Consider the following 15785-nt stretch of genomic DNA (forward strand, 5'->3'; position numbering starts at 1 on the left):
GAATGTGCTGGATCACATCTGTGTGAATTCGAAGAGAGGCATGCCTGAGTCTGTAGGGTTTGCCAGTCTCTCACATACAGGATGTCCTTAGGGAGATGGGGCTGGAATGATTTTTTTATGCTGGATGCCCTCATTGTCTCTGCTGTCTTTGGGCCTGATTCTGCACCCACTGAAATCCATAGGAGTTTTGTCATTGCAGCTTTAACAGTTGCAGGATGGGGGCCTTTTAAAGACATTCAGCAGCCCCTTTGCCTGTTTATAAATGGAAAAGGAAGACTTGGACAGACGTGCTGTGGATTGAATTCTGCTGCAGTAAATTAAGCTACAGCAGTTTCTTTCTAGAAGAATATAGGCATACAGAGCTTGGAGGATAAACAAAGCAGGTGGGGAAAGGGTTTTCTAGACATGCACTGTTTTGAAAGCTCAGTGCAAAGAGCCTACTTAAAATTGTGTGACAGCATAGGGAGGCAAGGACCAGGGCTTCCTTTTTCTTAAGTTTCCTTGTTTTGTTTTTTTTTCTCATGATGAAATGTTAAGAACAAGCTTCTTGGAGGCAAGGGGTTAAAATAAATGCACTTCATGTTTATTAACGCCAAGACTCCAGATTTGTAACCAGGGTTCAGAGGTATTTAGAGCTGAGGTTTTGCTTTGGACCTGTCAGGGTATAAGACAATAGCTCTGGGGGCCAAAAGGGTATTCCCTGTCCCAGCCCATAGATACGTTATTGCACAACTAGCTAGGCCTGTTGTGAAAGAGTTTTTATCCTCCTCTGAAGAACCTGGGATAAGGCCAGTACCCGAGGCAAGATGCAGATCTTTATGGTCTGTTGGTCTTGTCTGGTATGGGAAGTTCTGTGTAACCATAAAGGCAGTCAGGCCCGGCCTTCTAGTCTGGGGTGTGTGTGTATGTCAAATTTTGGGAGGGGGAATTGGGCCAGGACATCCGCAGTCCCACTGCTTGAGACAGTAGGAGAAGGATTATCTAGCAGTATGTCTCTTTTAAGAACATAAGAACGGCCAGACTGGTTAGACCAAACAAAGGTCCATCTAGCCCGGTAGCCTGTCTTCCGACAGTGGCCAATGCCAGGCGCCCCATAGGGAATGAGAACAGGGAATCATCCAGCGATCCATCCCCTGTTGCCCATTCCCAGCTTCTGGCAAACAGAGGCCAGGGACACCATCCCTGCCCATCCTGGCTAATAGCCATTGATGGACCCATCCTCCATGAACTTATCTAGTTCTTTTTTGAACCCTGTTTCTGCCAGAATGCCTGGTCTCACTGCTGCTGGGGAGAGCAGGCTGGTTGATTTGTTGCTGAATGTGAGCAGGACCTTAAAAACGGAGGGTTAACAAGCAGTCCCTTCAGTTTCTTGTGCTGAAGGTCTGGTTGTGAAGGCAGCTCATGTATTTTAATAATTGATGCTTGAATAAAGGGAAAATGTAGGGAGAGAGCAGCATGATCCAATGACTAGATTGCAGGACTGGGAATCAAGAGACCTAACCTCTATTCCTCACTCTGCACTGACATACTGCATGGCCCTGGGCAAGCCATTTCATGGCCCTGGGCCTCAGTTTCCCCATCAGGAAAAGTGTGTGGGGGGGGATACTGATACTTACCAATTTTGTAAAGAGACCTAAAGATGGAAAATACGGTGTCAGAGGAAAGTGCTTCACTGTTGGTGCTTTTTGTTTCTTTTACAGAAGAAAATGAAAAGCACGAAAAGCTCCGCCTAGAAAGAGAACAGGAGCAGAAGAAGGCCAGCGTACAAAAGGTTAACAATGCCTTTCACCCAGAGGATCCAAGGAACGAAATCCCAGCAGTGCCCGTCTCTCCCCCTGCACCAGCTCCTCCTCCTCCTCTGCCGCCACCCCTAGCAGCCCCCATATCAGTCATTCCCATCCCCGTGGTCACTAGCTCACCTCAGCAAGCAGCCCAAACCACTCTGTCCCCTCCGCTCCTACAACGCCACCAGCCTCTCATAAGCACTCCCAGCATCAGCAAGGAAGTGTCATCAGTTGCACCTGTTATACAGAGACCATCCGGCCCACTTCTTCCAGACGTCAAGGCTGCTACGCCCCCTTCAGGTAGCCCCAAGCAGTTACCGCAGTATGCAGCTCCCGTGCTGGCCATCTCTCAGCATCATGTGGTTCAGCAGCCAATCCAGCCCCAGCCTCAGCCACATCAACCTCTGCAGCAGCACCAGGCACCGCCTCAGCAGCTCAATGCTCTTAAGCTGGCCCCGGCAGAAGATGCCAAACCAAATGAGCAGAAGAAGAGACCTGGAGGGTGAGTCCCCAGAAACGTATAAACCGTTGTACAAATACGTCATGTTGCCGCGGTGTAGGATCTTTGGAGAGCTTGTGAGGGAAAGGAAATGGAGGCGGAGTGGGGGGAATGGGATCTCTGAATACTGCATCAAACCCGAGACACCGCTGCTTTGTGGAGGGTTCTCCGACCCTGTCCACAGTCAGATCACAACCATGCAGACTCCATGAGCGTTTGAATACATTCGCTGGCGGTGGGATTTTACCTTGGCTTTCTCTGACCCCACACTACATTATAAACCAGTTCTCTAGACTACCTCTCTGATGTGGAACAGTGCTCAGGCAAAAAACCCGTCCCTGATGGCCAGGGAAACCATGCAGGGACCCCCTTAGCAACCACTCTGTTTAAACGTGTCATTACAGTATCCCAGTTCAGACATCACCGTAATTATTTCTTTGTGCAATGATCATTTTAAATTCTAAATTACATGAAAGGTGAGCACACGGGCACCGTGCTTCACGGAGAAGGAATGCCCTGGCTCTGATGTGCAGAAAGTAACAGAGCAAACATGCTCACGCTTAGCTCTGGTGGATGAGGTCTTTGTGGTTGGTATCTGAGTTCACGAATTAAAGGGGAACCTTGTCGAGACAAAATTATACATAACTGGTAACTAAAGTCCCCGCTTTAACCAGGTAGCAGGTACAGCAGAGATGAAGGCTCTGCAAGCTGCTCCTACGCTGTCCTGCCAATATGTCTCAATCCTGGCCTGGAGAGATCACCGTTAGGGGTAGGGACGGCATTCAGTCCCTATTGTCCATCAGCCTTCCATGCCTCTGCTGAAAACAAGGATGCCAGATGTGATGCTGGCCTTTTTGGTGTGCATGGCTGTTCACCAAGAACTGGGTTGGTACCAAGCAATGAAAAGTGCCATTGTCTTTTGCTCATTACCAAACTGAGCTGGATTTGTACCTCTGGTCTAGAGGTTCAAAGCTCCATAGTCCATTGTTTATCTCCTATTCTCTCCAGGCCCCTCTGCATTAGTTCTCAGCATTGCTCTAATGCGACTGGCAAAACAGCAAGAATGGAGGGCTGTGAATTCTGCTCATTTGTGGAGAGAGGGTGCCTGGCATTGCTGAACAGTATCCTCCATCCCTGGGCTGACTGAGGCGTGATATTGACGCTCTGCCAAAGGGGAATCTCATCTTGTTTGCCTCAGCCAAAGGATAATGGCTGCAGTATGGTGCCTTGAGAGCAGGGGAGAGCTATCAGGTGTAAGAGAAGATTAAAGGATCCATAGTGTCTTTGGGGGATGCAGAGGTTTCTGTCCTCTACCTGCTTTCCTGGGAAGAGGGATAGAAAAGAGCCTAAACGGGAAGCTGTGAAGAGGATGGCAGTTTTTCTCCTCAAAATATGATTATAATTCCAGCTAGAAAGGTTATGATCTTTACCGCTTGATTATCAAAAATGCCAGTTGCTACCAGGATTGCTTGTGAAAAAGAGATTGCTCGTACAGATGGCTAGACGGACACGTAACTGGCCCTTTGTGTTCATGCAAGTCCATGGTCTATGCAATTCCAGTGATTACGCTTCCTTAATAAGTGAGCAGTTGGGTGCCTGATTTTTGGGAACAGGCCCTAAGTGTTGGTTTCTTTTTGTAGAACTAGCTCTGTTTTTGTGGAACGGGAAAAGTGCTGCTTCAAAACGGATCACCAAAGCCCCAGTCCCTGGGTCTGTTTCTAGGACTCTGCTTGTTGTAAGCAGCCCATCTCCAGACTTGCACCCATTATTCCTGGAGGGTTCTAACAGTGTGCAACACACTTGACAGTTTGGCTTCAAACATGATATGCTTGTTTCCAGGACAACAGGCCTATTAAGTTTTGCACTCCATACCAGGTGTGCCAGGATCTAAGAGCGTGTACCATACGCTGAGCAAGCCACCTTGGAAATGCTACCCTGTTTAATGCATGTGGGTCAGACACCTCATGGTCTCTTCAGAGCTGTTGTCTCTCCAGAGCTGCTTGTCCAGACACACGTATATGGAGAGATGTTTTATTCGGCTCATAAACGTTTCATGGGAAAAGGCCCTTGGCTATTTATTTTTAATTGATTGAATAGTTTTAGCCCTTATTAAAAAAAATGACCCCACTTTCAGCATATTTTTAATTAAAGGTAAATCATTTTGTAGAGACTTTATGGACGATACTAGAGCTCTCTCCCTGTCTAACAATATAACATAGAATCTGAACACCTGAGCTAAGTTGTAGTGAGGTGGAGGTGACATTGGTGAATTCATTCTGAAAGCAGTTTTTCTCTGTTTTTATGCAAATCTGGAGCACCTGGCCCCTTACTGTCTTTGTTGGACAGTGACTGGAGAATTCTGTTTTCCTTGATTATATTATTTCATATTTATATTTGGTTACATTATTTCAGTTGCAGCAGAAAACGAAAAGCTTTAAAGTAGGCCTGCCAAGTAGCATATGTTTTAGTTTATAATGGCAGAACTCCCACTCCGACTGGTGGGTGGGCATGGCTTAGAAATGGGCCTGAAATCTGGCTCCAAACACGCTGTCAGAGCTTGGATACTATAGTGATTAGTGCTGTATACATACCTAAAATTCACACTACTGTAAATACCTCTGAGCTTTGCATCTTGTCCCCTCTTTAATGTATATACCTAATATACTAACTGGAACCTATATGTACCTAGTATACAGTATATACATTATATATTGTGTATGTGTATGAGATATGTGTGTGTGTTTATAATATATTATTTACATCTATAGTATAGATCATATATAATAGGTCTATACTATATTTACAAATAATACATTATAAATACTTCTGATTTCTGAACACTTTTCAAACGTTCTTTACAATCTCCCCCTATATCTCAGATACACACACTGCTGAAAGCTCAAGCTGAATGGACATAGTTCTAACCCTGACACTGAGTTTATCTTTGTTCTGTTTGGGTTGCAGGGTTGGGACCAGGGAAGTACATAATAAATTGGAGAAGAACAGGTGCGTAGAAAGCCAGATTTTTGTTTATTGTAACACCCTTTCTTTTGCTTGTAGTCTATAAATACTCGTTTTTCTAGAAAGACTTGAATGAAATTTGTAGTGATTTTAATTAATCCTATATTACCCGGCTTCCTTTTAGCTGACTCTTGTATCTGTTGCTTCCTAATATGTTTTGCTTACTACCTAATTTGCATTACAATAACCTTGCAAAGCCCTGATCCAGCAAAGCACATCAGCACATGCATATTATTATTGTTGCTTATCATTGTATTAAAGAAGTACCTAGAGGCCTCACCTGAGATCAGGGCCCCACTGTACTGCAACTAAATAGTAAGAAACAATCCCTGTCCCAAAGATCTTACAATCTAAATAGGTAAGTGGTGAGAGGGAAAACAGAGGCACAAAGAGTTGACAGGATTTACCTAAGACCACACAACACTTCATGGCATAATTGGGAACAGCATCCCGGTCTCATACGCTCCAATCCAGTAACCTATCCACTGGAACACGCTGGCTCAGTTTTAAGAGTACAAGTAATCCCACTGATTGCAACTCACCGGTTTAAATGCTTTGCTGGATCGGGCCCCAAATTAAGTCCTAATCCTCAATCAAATCACCCTTTTGGTTTGTGGTCCCTCAAACTGACGTGCAACTCCTGTTGTTTCTTCAGACGTGCACATTTGAAAGAATGCTTTGAGACGTTAAAACGCAACATCCCCAGTGTAGACGAAAAGAAGACCTCAAACCTCAGCGTTCTAAGGAGTGCCTTGCGATACATCCAGGTATGGCCTGCTGATTGGAGAATGCTTTACTTGATGGAGCAAAAATCCAGTATTACATTTTTTTTAAAGTTTATTGTTGTAATCTTTGGTTGAATTCTTTTGGTTTCAATGCTTACAAAGGTAAAAGGAACAGGGAACATCTCCTTAATTTATAGTTGTCATTCGTAACTTGCAAAATTTTCAGCATCTTTGGATCTGCTAGGACTACCTTGTGTTATCCAAACTCCTGTTGTCAGAAACTCCTAGTTAACCAAAGGTCATTCATGCCCCTGAGAGCAATCCACTTTGGATCATATTTCACTCTGGCGCAGTGGGCCACCCAGAGGATTGTGCAGCACTTAAACCTGATTTTAGGGGGCTTAAAAAGGGACGTAAGTGGTATATAACCCAGGCGCTGGTTCTGTGCACCTCTCTTGCATTTTTCTCCCTGGGTACCTAAAACACTAGTAGTTTTTGTGACGGTTTTGAATTTCTCTAAAATTTGTGGGGAAAACAGGGCTGTACTGAATATATGATATGCTCTATGGCAAGAATCTTGAGCTACGGGCCTGGAAGCTATGAGTGGTTGTGATGCAGGAGTTGTCAATGAGAGATTAAGGATAAAATTCAGCCCTTGTGTAAGGAGGCCTGACTCTTGTTGAAATCGGTGCACAGGTTTTCCGTGATTATCTGTAGCTAAGTGTGGCACTGTCAGTGGTGAAGGCCGGAAGCCTTGTTCATATGCATTCCTCTGTAGATACCAAACACCTTTTCCTTCTTTAACGTTTGTCAGAGGGGTTAAAAAGAAATTCCCAACACGGTGCTCTGTGATTTGGAACGTTACTGTAAGCGTGAGTTAAAACTAGCTTTGTTATTTAAGATGGGTGTTTCCTAAATATCTGTACATGTGCTATATTATTGCTGACTTTCAGAGTTGCTGAGCACCCACAGCTCCCAGTGACTTCACTTGGAGATCGAGGTGCCCAGCAATTACTTGCCTACTCTCAGGATGAGACCATTACTCATCCTTCGGCTTTCTTATCAGCTGTGCTCAATTTTTTGTTTGTTTGTTTGTGTTTTGCCAGGAGGGCTGCCTTCAGTGGGGGAGGTGTGCGGGTGGGGAAGCCAGACAAATGTCAATGGGAACCAGCACCTAAAGGCTGTGTAAACAAAAGGAGTAGAGCTGTGTTCCCGAGAAAGGTCATTTCTGGAGACGCAGCTGTTTTGCAGCTAATGGGCATCGGGGAAAGTCGTGAGCCTTTCGTCTAATTTCCAAAGCAGGTTGCTGTCAGTAAGGAGCTGAGCTTCCGTTCGCGCTAACGGAGACAGAGTGAGCTGATCGCCTACTCTCACATCTGGGAGTCGAGTCCGAAGTCACGATGTCACGAACAGAGACGTCTCTGGCGTTGTTAGCTGACACTCTGTGAATATTGATACAAGTGCAGATCTATCCCCATGCAGACTCTGTTCACAAGCAGAATTCTTATGCTGTGCCTCTGGCATGCAGCTTAAAATTCTCCTGAGGATGTCATTGGGAATGATTGGTTCTCTCTGTCTCTGTAGTCTAGATCCACTGTAAAATGCTTTGAGGGTTAGGAACAGTGCAGACTGCAGCACCATACTGTAAACAAATGTGCAATCAGATCTGTAAATTGCTAAGAATTAAGCTCTTGCACTAGTTACAGCAGAATGTTTTCCTGATGATGGAGCTGTTTGTAAGAGGAGGATAAATGTTTCCATTCAGTTAATGAAATATGTGGTCATGTCCTTAAGTGCCTAGGAAGCATAATTTGCATTTAGGACAGTCCAAAATGTGGCGGTTGACTCAGAAGAGCAGCGCACTTCCCATGAGTTTCCACCATGTGGTATCTGCTTCAGTTTGATCTCTGAAGTGCCTCCCCTTTGCTCATCCATTCCTGACTTAGGAGGCCGGTCTTTATTTGTGCAGATCTGAGAGGTAAATGAAACTAATGTGATGCTGGGTTTACAGTTGCCCAGTTGCCTTTGAAAAATGTCTTGGGAGCTGGGTACAGTTTTGGGGGGCCCTGGGGAAAACCACCTGCCTATGCACTCATCTGCACACCCCCCACCGATTGGAACTGGAAGGCATGTCATGGTAGTCTGTCGATGCAGCATACCTAGCCATTCAGTCAAGTGACACATGTAGAAATCCAGGCCATTTCGACGTTGTTGTTTTGATGCCAGGCTATTACAAAAATGGCTCTGAACTAAAGCAAATCTTTGTATAATTATCCCCATTCATCCTTCCGTTAAGTTCACAACGACCACATTGTGGTGTCAGAGCTTTCAGGTGCCTGCTGTTCATTTCTTCCTGTTGTAAAAGCCACTTCTTGCCTTGGAAGTTACAAGCAAAGAAAAAAGAGAAGACGAACGGGTAAGAAAACAACGCAGCAGTTTCCTCTTCCCCTTCTGCTCCAAGAGTGATCTCATCAGCTTTCCTCTAGTGAAGTCCTTGGTAGGTTTCGGCCGGACTTGGAGAATTGTGCAGCGTGGGGAATGAAAACATAACTGCGTAGCTGACCAAGCCAGGTGTTAAGAGTTGTTAAACGGGGAGCGGGGGCAGCAATATTTGAAGCCTCTCCAGTTTCAGTCTTGTCTCTGGAATATATCCAGTGTTTCAGCCAGCCCACAGTAGCTGTGTTAACCTCATAATGGCATTTTGCAACACCCTCGGTGAACCTTCTGTAGGAGATAGCCTGGATTGCAATGTGCATGAATCCAAATGCAGTGGGTAAGCTCAGGGTAGCTTCTGTCCCCATAATCCCAAGGTTCGCAATAAGAGAAAGCACTAAGAAACAAAACGGGGGTGATTTCCTCTCAAAAGTGCAGTGCACTGGTCTCAGAGATTGGCATGAAGATCTTCACAAACCCATCTGAACAATGGGCTTTGACTAGTCCAGAGAATGAGGGCTCTGGACTTTTCCCATCAAAACAGGCCATTGACGTCAGTGGAGGATTGTCCAGATCCTGTCCTATCTGCGCTCTGCTCACACGTGGCCCTACAGGTAACTGAACTGTTTCAGTTTCACTGTGCAAGGTTGGGAAGGTTATGGGGTGTGGATGTCTACCCACCTGCCCACTGTGGAGCTTTGCATCCTGGGGACTACATTGGTGGTAACGCAGGCCAGAGGACAGGGTTGGGGGCAGGTGCATCTGCAGATAGTGGGTGCATAGTGCTTGTAGATGCTTTTGTGGATTGTTGTAGCATTGTGACGGGGAGGTGGGGGGAGGCGAACTCCCACAGGATCTGTGCACTTTGCGTTTGTGCAAAGGGACAGCATTTGGGCCTGGCTGAGGAATAAGGACCAGAAGGCCATGCATGATTGCCATTGCAATTTCATCAATGCAGTCATGTTGCTAACAGGACTGGTTAGGCTGCTCTTATTGTCTGGTGAATCATTTCTAGAAGATATTTTGGAGTTTTGTGATAAGAAGTGGAAGATGGGCAGTTCTGTGCTTTCCTTTTGAAAAACACCTCTACAGTCAGATTCATATGTCACTACCAATTTAGATCTTGCCATGATGATCATAAGAAAATGTGTTACAGTGGATGGATTCAGCAGGGCTAGTTGGAAGATGACAGTCTGTCTATCTTTATATAAAAGATTTAATTTAGTCACATTTTGGGCACTGAAGGAAATAATATGCTTCCCCCCCCCCCCCAAAAAAAAAAATAAAAATCAGTTCAGTCTCTGGTAGCCCTTACACCTCTTTCTTCCTGCCATTTCAATCCCCAAGACAAGACCAGTAGAGCAGAAAGGTACCCCAACAATCCTGCCTCTGAAACATCACGGTAGTTAGTAATGCATTTCTCTCCATTCCTGGGTAGGGCTGCGCCTGCTGGCCCTACCCAGGGCGATGAGGAAGTGAAGCTAATTAATTGGTGTTTGCACTAAGCAGACAGTGTGTGGAGTTGATTCATTATAAATGTAGGGGACCCAATTTGAAGTTGTCATAAGTGTGTGTGATTCTGTTGGCAATAGTGGAGCAACACCTGCTTATGCATTGATGAATTTGCTGCAGAAGGGGAATCACCACAGGTCCCCCCACTTCCATCATTACCTCTGAACACCAGTGCAGTGGCCTGTTCTTCCCAGTATAGGTAGCACCGGGTTGTTTACAAATAGGCACATCTGAGTCTTGGAGGCTGAGATAGGAATAGTACTGCTAATTCGTACTATATGACTCCCCACACACTAGGACCTCATGCTATGATCCTGGCAGATCTCACAAGCTACACCAGGTCAGGCCAGAATAGTACTTGGAGGGGAACCCCAAGATCACTTTGGTGCTCTGAGAAGTGATATTGGTGATTCAGCAGGTGGCACTTTTTTCATGCTGAGTCAATAGTGAACCCGAATTCCAGCATAGTGTCAGGGGACTGCTGGCCAGGCCTTTAGAGTGAGGGTGAACCGAGGCCCCAGCAACTTGTAGGCATTAAAGATCCGAAGGCCTTTTTCATAAAAAAAAGCGCAGAGAAGTGCGATCAGGGTGACTTCCCCTCCCAAAATCCCCATGACTGTCCCGTTGTAAAATTCCTCCTACCACCTGCTGATTGAATTTCAGCTCTGTTGTTCTTGCTGCATACATCGGGTGCCTACCATCATGTCAGGGAGGTAGATGCACAACTTCTTCAGCTTTATCCGGATAGTTTTGACTTCCTCTCCTAAATGGCTCTGGAGTGTTTCTGTGGCCTGTTAAGTAGCTCAGAGATGGGCCACAATGCTTGGTTCTCTCTGTAAATCTTTTTGGGATCCTTCAAGATAATGATATCCCGCCCCCATCCCGCCAGGGGCATGTTACAATGCTACTGGGATGCTCATTATTTCTGATCCAGTGCTGCCTCTGGTGTGCTGTCTTGGTGAATCACGACACGTCCCTTTTAACGTGGCCTGAGTAGGCCACATCACCACATCCTCCTGCTTGACAGAACACCCCCCCTTTCCGCTATTCTTCCATAAATGCGAAGATCAGTTTTACACCCACCTCCCTTTTGTCTCTCCCCACCATCCCTGGGGGCGTGGCAGAGCAGTTTGGAGCAGCTGGATTAGATCAAATCTCTGGTTGTTTCTTGGATGCCAGGGGTTCAGCTGAATGACGGGGGGGGGGGGCTGCAAAGAGCGGACCCCAGCTCTCCCCAGTCCCAGGTTCGTGCCTTAGCCAGGAGCCCGCGCAGACACCCAGCGCGGGGGAGCCCTAGGGGCAGCATTTCGGAGTCAGAGCGGTCGGATCGGGGCGTGTAAACGCCTGCCCGTCTGCAGGGCGGCCAATGCCGGCCGGCCGGGGGCGGGCCGTGGGCCGTGCACACACCCCGGCGTGCAGCGCCCTCGTGATGGCGGTGAAGGTCGCGGTGACCGCACCACCCCGCCCTCTTCCTCCCGCCCCCCCCCCGCAGCCACGTGTGCAGCGAGCACATGGCGAGCGCCGCCCGCCCGGGGACGTCACCGGCCGGGCGAGCCGGGGCGGAGCCGCCGAGCCGCCCGGGATGCTCGGGGCTGCCCTGCCGCGGGGGGGCCAGCGGCCGCCTCTCTGGCAGGTGCGGGGCTGTAATGCAGGGAAGGGCCCCCCCCGGAGAGCGGGGCGTGTCCTTGGGGTCGGGCACTGGGGGGGGGCAGCTCTCTGCAGAATCTCAGCCCGAGAATTAACAAAGCGATCGTTCAACCCCCCCCGCCCCGTGTGGAAAACCCCCGGGGAGCTTTCGCTTTGGGTAAGGAAAAGAAACGGGTCAGTTTCACTTTGAAGTCAGTTTCCTGCCCCGAAGGTAGCAGGGCAGGGTGAGGGTTTCAGAGGCGCCGGGGTTGCTTACAAATGAAATCCCGATGGCATTTGAATTTGAAAAGCCCCGGAGCCTAAATGGGGGGCCACCTTCAATCTGACAGCATCCCCGAAACGCCCCATTCCGTAGTGCTAGGGTGACCGGATAGAAAGCATGAAAAATCAGGGGTGCAGGGTAATAGGCACCAAATACCAGGACTGCCCCATAAAATCAGGACATCTGGTCACCCTAGGTAGTGCTTTCAATGTCAAATGTAGAATCAGGAATATATGTTCCCCGCAAACCCCCAGGGCCACCCTCTTGGCTTTTTGCCAGGTATCTATGCATAATTATTGTTTGCATCCATGTTTTTCAAAGTTTAACACCTCCTCGAAAAAAATACAGCGTGGGATCCACAGAATTATGAAGGGTGAAGTGGCAGCCTGTTACATGTAGGCTGTGCCTTTACTGCAAAAAAAGAGGTGTGTCTTTACATCAAGATAGCTATCTTGCTGTAAAAATCTCAGTGGAGTTTTTACCACAATTAGCTACATCAAGGTAAAAATTAGACTCCAGTGTAGGGTTGAGCCCAACTACAAAAACTACCTATGACTCATCTGAACTAGGATTTTACATCCCGTTAGCTATCTCAAGCCAAAAATACACACTCCTTTTTTGCAGTGAAGACATAGCTTGAGTGAATGTACCTACATATCTGGTACAAACAGTGAATTTACCTAATGCTGTCTGAGTCTCTGTCAGAAATTCCCTTCCTCTTTTCCTCTACTCCCCTTCCCCTACCAGCTCTCCTCTCCTCCTTCCTGTTTGCCAGAAGCTGGAAATGAGCGACAGGGAATGGATCACTGGATGATTACCTGTTGTGTTCATTCCCGCTGGGGCACCTGGCACTGGTCACTGGCGGAAGACAGGATAGTGGGCTAGATGGACCTTTGGTCTGACCAAGTAGGGCCATTCTTACGTTCCTGAGTACCACAAGAAGCACTCAGAATCCCAACACTTCTTTAACAGATTTGACACTTACCTGTTACTGTCCATTGTGGCACAGGATTTGTGCAAGGGAGAGTTAAAAAGTCTTGACACAGCAAAATAGTTCAGCACAAGAGTGAAGGACTTCTCACGCCTCTCCCACCCCCCCAAAAGAAAACTTACGATAAAATTAATCCCCTTCAAAACAAGTAAGCCTTGCCAACTCTGAAGCTGCAGTTAGCTGATGCTGTGTGCCCTCAAGGAGTGTCGTGCTAATTTTGGAGCATTTTTTCTGGCAAAAGACTTTTCCCCCCTTTCGTTCCAGCTGGAACTTCTTGGAAATGAGCCTGTTTGTTTCCTTGGTTGGATTTAAATATTTGTGTCTGTGTCACATCAGATAAATCAGACAGTGAAATTCCGAACGCCCCATGTAGCTGTCATTTTAATTTATCCTCCAAGTTGGGTTTGTGATCTGCAGCAACAAACGAGGATTTCTACAATTAAACAAATTATTGCACAAAGGAAATTAGCCTGAATGCAGTTGGAAGTTGTTAATCTTTTAAAATAAACCTCCAGGCAATGTAGCAGTTGTGCTGCAAAGCACCTTGCTCCAGTGCTTTCAGTGGGAGGGAGGGACTGTGCCCTATTGGTTAGAGCAGCTGACCGGGCCTTAGGAATCTTGTGTTATAACCCAGGCTCTGTCACGCATTTGTTGTGCAAGCCACTTAACCTCTCTGTACCACAATTCACTCTGATGTAAAATATGGATAACAATTCTTAACTCATACAGGTGTCGTGAGGTTCAGTATATGTAAAATGCCTTGAGGTGCTGTGAGAAAAGGTGCTTTGGAGGAAGTACGAGTATTGCTTATTTAGTATATTCTTTTGGTCGAAACGGTGGTGGGCCAGATCCTCAGCCTAACTGCAGTGAAGCCCACTGAGAGCTCAGGGGAGTAAGCTCCCTTCTTTCAAAAAACGGGGGAACCTCAGAAATGTGGAATTGAGCCTGTCTCTAGCTATGCTGAATAGGGCCTTGCCTCACTGGCCAATAAGCAAATAAATTGTAAGTGGAGGATAGCGAGGAGGCAAAGCATAGCCTAACTCAGATAGGAGTTTTGTTTCTGAGCATCTTTAGAGTTTGAAGGGTTTCCCTCCTGCCCCCACCCCTCCTGTAAACCTGTATATATGTGAGGCCCTTAAAGCAAGGCTGTGTTTCTCTTCTATTTGTGTTCTCAAACCGTGCTCATCACCATCATCTCTGAACACTTTCCAGGTGCAGAGGTTATTTTCTACTGTGTGTTAGTTTAAAACAAGATCCAAGTGATTAGCTCACCGGGTAACATTGAGGGCATCAGGACAGTCAGAATCAGACTGATCAGTGGCTACAGACTGAGTCAAAGCCTGGCAGGTTTCAGAGCCCACTGCAAGCCCTATTTGTTTGCCAAAGCTTTCCCACTCCACCCAAAGTCCAATGCCAACTAAATAACAACCTGCTTACAAAAAATAAGACCAAGCTGAGCTTCCCGGAGCCGGCAGAGGCAGAGGGCAGAATCCCATTGTGAAGGCTGTAATGGACAAAGACAGGCAGATCTAAATTACCATGTACAGGGCTTAGCTACTATGATGGTGGGTGCTATAAAAGGCCTAAAATAGACAAATATTAAGGCCCAGGCAAACCACGGGAATGTTTACGGTTAGAGGGAGTTGGCTTAGTTTATTATTCACAAAAGATGTCTGCCAGCCCTGCTTCCTGTTCCTGGTTTTGTATAGACTAGCCATCAAACAGATGGAAAATCATGAAATACACTGGCATTACCAAACTGTGATCTATCAGCTATATTTTGGCATGAGAAGGAGCAAAGGGGAGAAGGGTAGGAGTTATTTGTGCCTTGGGACAGATGGAAAGTCAGGAGTTAAATTCTGTCCTGAGTTACACGCAGTGAAGTCAATGGGCTTGTACAGGGACTAAGGTGGCACAGAATTTGCCTCCTGGCATCCATATAATCATCAGTTGGATTTTTGTGGCGGAAGTCGACTTTTTTTCAATGTGATTTTTGGTTGTAGCCATAGATGTTTGGGGAGTTGTATGAATGATTCACTAAGAAAGCACTCACAGTAAGGGCCTGATTCAATAGAACTGCTCTAAACCAGCTGACTAGAGAGGTATTTTTTCCCCTTTCCAAAATAAAATTAAAATAACCTTTGTTTTTATGAAATGTCCTCTCAGTCCTATTCCCCGGGGGCAAGAGAGCACGTCATAAAACCCACATGCCTTCAGCTGGGAATAACTGGCTCTGAGAAGCCAAGCATTACATGGATATAGACCCTGAAATACCCTCTCACCCTAGCATTAGTTCCTCCAAATCCTGGCTGAGATACATCGGCAGAGCTTTGTGGGAGGAGCTTGCACTTCAGCTGCCCAGGTGATGTTCTGTACCGAGGCTAAAATAGCAGTGAAGACACGGCAGCTTAGCTTTTTAGCTTGGGTTAGCAGCCTGAGTTCATATTACTGAACCAACTGAAATATTGTCTCAACCCTAAAATGAGAGAGAAACAATGTGGTTTCCATAGAGGTCAGTCTACAATCCATGCTATATGTACCTTGCGGAATGCGATGGAAAACCAACTAGAGCGACGCAAGGAAGTTACCATGTTTATAGACTTTGCAGCTGTTTTTCAGTCAGCACAGTGGTTACTGCTATATCAGTATGGGGTGCCTGAGGATGATGGCAATGGCATCAAGTGGATGAACAGTTTTGTCTATCTGGGTAGATAACTGACAGCAGGAAGTTCAATAACCAAAGAAGACAATGACTGCAATGATGGCGTTATGTCCAGCATGTAGAAGAAGGTAGAGTAGTTCTACAGAAGGTTTACAGAGCTGAGGTCAAAGGGAGTAGAGTACAAGGTCACCTACAAATGAGGTGGGAAGATGCAATTTTGGAGGATTTAAGCCTGTATCCTCTCATACT

The 15785-nt window shown here is 46.5% G+C and overlaps 1 protein-coding gene across 3 annotated transcripts in view; it reads left to right on the top strand.

Moving 5' to 3' along the window:
* The window catches only part of MNT (MAX network transcriptional repressor), a 69533-nt gene that overhangs the window by 24727 nt on the left and 29021 nt on the right, over positions 1 to 15785 (top strand). For 2 of the 3 annotated variants that reach the window (XM_039508096.1, XM_039508097.1), the window contains 3 exons: positions 1701 to 2286; positions 5248 to 5289; positions 5960 to 6071. In XM_039508096.1, the coding sequence (XP_039364030.1) occupies positions 1701 to 2286; positions 5248 to 5289; positions 5960 to 6071 (740 nt within the window). The remainder of the gene's footprint in view (positions 1 to 1700; positions 2287 to 5247; positions 5290 to 5959; positions 6072 to 15785) is intronic. The other variant, XM_039508098.1, reaches the window with a different exon arrangement.

The sequence above is a fragment of the Mauremys reevesii genome, linkage group 20 (genome assembly GCF_016161935.1).
Source record: "Mauremys reevesii isolate NIE-2019 linkage group 20, ASM1616193v1, whole genome shotgun sequence".
Lineage (NCBI taxonomy): Eukaryota > Metazoa > Chordata > Testudines > Geoemydidae > Mauremys > Mauremys reevesii.